This window comes from Otolemur garnettii, unplaced genomic scaffold (genome assembly GCF_000181295.1).
Source record: "Otolemur garnettii isolate 467f Iridium unplaced genomic scaffold, OtoGar3 scaffold00046, whole genome shotgun sequence".
NCBI lineage: Eukaryota > Metazoa > Chordata > Mammalia > Primates > Galagidae > Otolemur > Otolemur garnettii.
In genome coordinates this window covers 12,703,399-12,708,965 of record NW_003852441.1, presented here as the reverse complement: position 1 = coordinate 12,708,965, position 5,567 = coordinate 12,703,399, and the positions used below count along the sequence as shown (strand labels likewise).

The window sequence follows — 5,567 nt, the reverse complement described above, 5'->3', positions numbered from 1 at the left end:
CTACCCACGGTGACAGCTTGAGGCTCTGTTTCAAAAAAAAAAAAAAAAAAGAAAAAGGGTACAGTGGATAGGGTGTGGGGCTGTCCATCTGGGGGAGAGGTCAGGGAAGGCCTTCTCAGGAGCTGACAATGAGCCAAGTCCTGCAGGGCAAGCAGGAGCCAGGGGAAGACCTGGGAGACAGTTGCAGACAGGGGCCTGCCAGTGCAGTGGACAGAAGTGAGGACAGGTGTGATGTGGGCTCAAGGCCCAGGTGCTGCAGCAAAGGTGAATGAAGCACAGATTTCTCCATCTGACTCAGGGTCATCAGATATCCAGGGCTGGTTGTAGGGCTCAGTAGGTGAAGTGCAGCTGACCTGAGTGTGCTGAGGGAAGACTGTTCTCTCTGTTCTCTCGTGTGTAGAGTGGATGAGGATGAAGATGACCTAGAAGAAGAACATGTGACTAAGGTAAGACCCATGTGCTCAGGTGTTACTCTGTCTGGGCCCATGTCCCACCCTAGGGAGAGTGCCAGAGTCACTCGGCTATTGCTCACCCTCCTGTTAACAAAGGAGGAGTGTCCAGTACGTGGGCTCTGTGGCCTTCCAGATGTAGCCTGGCCCCTCGTTGCTCACCTGGCTGGCTGGGCCCTGGGAGTGAAGCCTGGGCTTGTAGCCCCAGCACACTGAGGAGCAGCCACTGTGGGCTGAGCTCTGGGGTGGTTCCTACCTCCACAGGGTGGTAGTGGTGGGAGGTGTGGGGAGGACAGGCAGAAGTGCCCCCCCTCCATTCTCTCTTGGTGTGTTTCTTCTCTGTGTTTCTGTTTGCATGGAGTGCTGTGCAAATGGGTGTGTGTGGTCTGACCCTTTTCAAATTTACACATATTTGGTTTCATTTATTTAAGACTTTAGTTTTCTATTAAAAGTAGGTATTTTTCCCTTCTTTTTCCCTTTTGCAAGTCTTAGTGCAGTAGAGACAGAGTATCCAGCTCAGTTTACTCCTTTCATCTTGGGGATGTATATAAAACACCCCCAGTCCCCACCCCCCTGCACATTCCCCAGAGTGGGAATCTTTGCCATGTTAAGAATCTCTACACAGGGAAAATACACTTTTTGAAAGTTGCCAGACCTTCCAAAGTGGTCAGATTAGAAGGTGAGTATGACTGACGGAAAGAGTTACCTCTTGTGGGTATTACCTGGAACTTCTGGAGCTGCAGGAGACTTGAGGGTCCCTGGATCCTTGTTAGATGAGACCTGACCTGGTATAGTCATCCTGCCTTGGGTGTACATTTGTAGCCTTCCACCTCTTAGGCGATGGTGTGCCTTCGTGTGTAGGCACATCAGAGTCCCCTCTTTGAAATGCCTTTCTTTTTCCCTGGGCAGATTTATTACTGCAGTCGGACACACTCCCAGCTAGCCCAGTTTGTGCACGAAGTACAGAAGAGCCCCTTTGGCAAGGACGTCCGGCTCGTCTCCCTCGGCTCCCGGCAGGTAAACAGTGGCAAGGTGTCTCAGCCCATGTGCCATCCTGCTCACCTTCCTGTGCGTTTTCTTTTTTTCTTTTTTTCTTTTTTTTTTTTTCCTAGAGACAGAGTCTTACTTTGTCACCCTTCGTAGAGTGTCATGGCATTACTGTAACCTCCAGCTCTTGGGCTTAGGCAATTCTCCTGCCTTAGCCTCTAGAGTAGCTGGGATTACAGGGGCCTGCCACAATGCCCGGCTGTTTTTTTTTGTTGCAGTTTGGCTGGGGTCGGGTTCAAATCCGCCACCCTCAGTATATGGGGCCAGTGCCCTCCTGTGCCTTTTTCTTGTCCAGGTGCTGGGTATGAGGCAGCAGCTTAACCTCTTCCCTGGCTTGGCTGGTGGGTTGTTGGAAGGAAAAGAAGAGGCGGGCTGGTCTGGGTGGGTCTATGTGGGTTGCTTGTATATCATTTGGCTAGCGCCGTCTCTTTGCCTCTTTTTTTCTTCTTATCTTGTAGAACCTTTGTGTAAACCAAGATGTGAAGCGCCTAGGTTCTGTGCAGCTCATTAATGACCGCTGTATGGACATGCAGAGAAGCAAGCATGGTAGTCACTCAGACTCTGGCGCAACTGTGTGGGCCTGGGGAGCGTGGGGCAGGGCTGGAAGTGATCAAAGAACTGGGGCAGGTTGGGCTAGGGACATGGGAAATAAAGCCCATAGTTGTTTTTAATGTGAGGAATGGCAGAGCAGATGCTGTCCTGGGGGGAGCGAGTTCCTGCTTTCTGGCTCAGTGTGCAGTTTACATCCCTGGCTTGGAGGCGATTGTATATGCTCTTTATGGAGAACATAGAGTTAAATCCCAGAGTGTTCTGGTGGCCACGTGAGCAGTCCTCAGAGGGCCCCACCCCCTGGAAATGACAGACCCACTCTTGGCCCCATGGACAGCTATTGTCCTGTCTGTCTGTGCTCCCCTTGTGCCCATGCCACCTTCAGAGAAGAGGAATGAAGCTGAGGAGGAGAAACCAAAGAGGAGGAGGCAGGAGAAGCAGGCTGCCTGTCCCTTCTACAGCTACGAGCACATGCACCTCCTGCGGGATGAGGTCCTGGCGGAAGTGAAGGACATTGAGCAGCTGGTGGCCCTTGGGAAGGAGGCCTGGGCCTGTCCCTATTATGGGAGCCGGTTTGCCATTCCTGCAGCTCAGGTGAGGACTCTGGAGGATGGGAAACAGATCATGGCTCTGTCGCCTAGGCTGTGGGGATGCCTCCTTACTCCTGTAGTCTGGGAGGAAGCCATACGCCGTGGTTAGACTGCCAGCTGCACTGCTGCTGATGGCACCCTCCCCCCCTCCCCCATTCACCCTAGTACGTGGGTCAGAGGAGGCCTGTGGATCCCTTGGTATGGGCTGCAGGCAAATTGGTGTTACTGGGGAACAGCAGATAGGAGTCAGGACAGAGTGCATTTCTTGTGAAACCACAGTGAGAGGCTGCCAGGAGTGGAGAGGAAGGCAGCAAGGGTGCTGTGGAACATGGCTGCATTTCCAGATGGCTTTTCAGTTTCTACACTTGTCCGCACACATAAGAATACTGTCTTATTAGACCTGCCACATCTTTAAGCAGTTTTAGGAAAAACTACTAATTTGGTAGGTCAGAAGTGGTGTCTTACTGTTGCTTGGTGGGTATGATTTAACTCTTTTCCTGCTATTTCCTTAACTCAAGTGGGCTTTGGAAACAATATGACTTGTGGAGTATTCCATGTAATCTGGAAAAGATAGAAGTAAGTTTTTAAAGATACAAGGAACTGTGTTAGTAAACATTTTCCACTGCAGCTATGTGCTCCCCAGTGTACCATCATAACCGAGCACAGGCACCCACAGAGTCAGAGGAGCACCTGTTCCCCAGTGTCATTTCGTGTCCTCCCTCTGGACTGTTTCAGAGCAAGACCAGTGTTGGAGCCATTTATGTACAAATGTCATAGAATGGGCTGAACTTGTTATGACCATGAATTTTTAAAGCGGTTTCGCCTCATTTTGCCTTTCTGGTATTCCAGTGAAATGGCTGCATTCTACTCATGGGGACTCTGGGTCCTAGAAAGATTTATGTGGTCCATGTGTTTTCTCAGTGTAAGTGGAGGTTGGAACCAGTATTAGAACCTGGGCCCTATGTTTCCAGTTTTCTGGATTTTCATTTTGTATATCTGCTTCCTTTTAATTAGAAAATCTTCATAACAACATATACTTAAAAACTTAAGGATGCTTGTATTTTTCTTACCCCTACCTCTTTATCCCTCACATAGGATAAAGTGTTTCAGGCCCATTTTGCAGATGAGAAAGCTGAGAGAGGTTAGAACTTTCCACAGCTACACAGCTGGGAAGTAGCAATTCCAAGGCTGCTTTCTGGTGCACCAGAGGCTTGACAGTTTTGGAAGCTTGGGGGTTTCCAGAGCTAACTGCACAAAGGAGGTGAAGCAGTGGGGGATCCAGTCTCCCCCACTCCTGCTCTTGGTTCAGTCAGGAGTCAGCTCAGCCCCAGTTGACGGGTTTTGTACGCTTGACCTTGTACATAGAACTTTTGAGGAAAGGGTCTGTTGCTGCCCATATGGTATCCCCACACGTGGAGGAGGTGGGAAACAGAAGAGTTCATCCAGGAGCCAGTCAGAGAACTCTTCTGTGTAGGTGGACTCCTGCCTTGCTTAGGCAGCCACATTTCTCCTGTCAGCTCGTGGTGCTGCCCTATCAGATGCTGCTGCATGCAGCTACCCGAGAGGCAGCGGGCATCCAGCTGCAGGGCCAGGTGGTGATCATCGACGAGGCACACAACCTGATCGACGCCATCACAGGCATCCACAGTGTGGAGGTCAGCGGCTCCCAGGTCAGTTTGCTTCTCCTCCCAGTTCAAAGACTGAAATAGGGCAAAGGGACATGGATCATTCTCCAAACACCTAGGCTTGGAACTCCTCCGGATATGGGGCTTGGGAGAGGGTGTCAAGCTGAGTTAGGTGGGGACTTGTTAGAAGCTGACTGGGGTTTTCTAGCAATCTCAGAGCTCTGGGGACCCAGCATTAACAAAGTCTGCCTGTCCTGCATGTGCCCTTGTCATCCTGAGTCCCCCAGCATAGGACACTGCTCTTATAACCTGGGGTGATGACATGAGAGAAGCAGGAGTCCTCACAGGGATGACCTTATTATTATTGTTGTGGCTTTGAGGGTATTTAACTGAGGAATGCTCAAGACCTCCGCAAGTCACTCTTAAAATGTCTTTCGGTGTGCCCTGCACTACACTAGGTATGTGCCATAGGAGTGGTATTCCTCTTTTGTATTAGGAAGTCAGCGATAGTTAAGCAATGTCCCTTAAGCAGAGTGCCTAAGGTCATACAGCTCATGATGTGGAGCTGGGATGTGACCACTAGTTTCTCTAATCGTGAAACCCCCATGACATCCTACCACCTCTGCTGACCAGGATGCGATGGTGACCTTGAACCATCACTCCTGGAGACTCCAGGTCTTTTCCTCAACCTAGTACAAACTAGCAGGGAGATACTCCTCCCTGACTCAAAGTGGACACATCTTGAGCAGAACTTCCCTTTTCTTCCTTCCCCTCAGCTCCTACCAGACTAAGACCCTTTAAAACCCATCTCCTTTGCCCCCTTTCCTCACTTGGATTGCCTCTTGTGTGTCTGGGGCTGGCATCTTCTAGGCATAGATTTCACTTGCAGTCCTCACCTGCTTGCCCAGAGCCTGGTCTGCATTCACACTGGTCATTCTTGGTGTTGTCTCCCCAGCTCTGCCAGGCCCATTCCCAGTTGCTCCAGTATATGGAACGATATGGGTGAGATACTGCCCTCTGAGGTAGACGGGAGAATCCCATACAGCCTCAGTGGCCCCTAAGCTGGCCTCTGAGAGGAAAGGGGGGTGGTACTCAGCCTTGTGCCCTCAGTGGGGTAGTGGGTCATTGTGCTGTCCACGTCCTGGGTCCATCATGGGTGCTCCCTACCCAGGCCTGGGATGCTAGGAGCAGAGCCTCAGGCTCTGAGGACCCATAGCTTGTGACTCCAATGAAGCATCAGACACAGGGTCTCTAGGTGGGGAGGCTGTGGGCATGGTGTCATTGTAGCACTGCCACTGTGTCCACTG

General features: G+C 51.0%; 1 protein-coding gene across 1 annotated transcript in view; it reads left to right on the top strand.

Annotated features, from left to right (window-relative positions):
- The window catches only part of DDX11 (DEAD/H-box helicase 11), a 20,262-nt gene that overhangs the window by 5,561 nt on the left and 9,134 nt on the right, over positions 1-5,567 (top strand). Inside the window, exons 6-11 of the mRNA XM_023514065.1 lie at positions 401-446; positions 1,359-1,466; positions 1,955-2,042; positions 2,431-2,639; positions 4,153-4,305; positions 5,216-5,262. Of these exons, the coding sequence (XP_023369833.1) occupies positions 401-446; positions 1,359-1,466; positions 1,955-2,042; positions 2,431-2,639; positions 4,153-4,305; positions 5,216-5,262 (651 nt within the window). The remainder of the gene's footprint in view (positions 1-400; positions 447-1,358; positions 1,467-1,954; positions 2,043-2,430; positions 2,640-4,152; positions 4,306-5,215; positions 5,263-5,567) is intronic.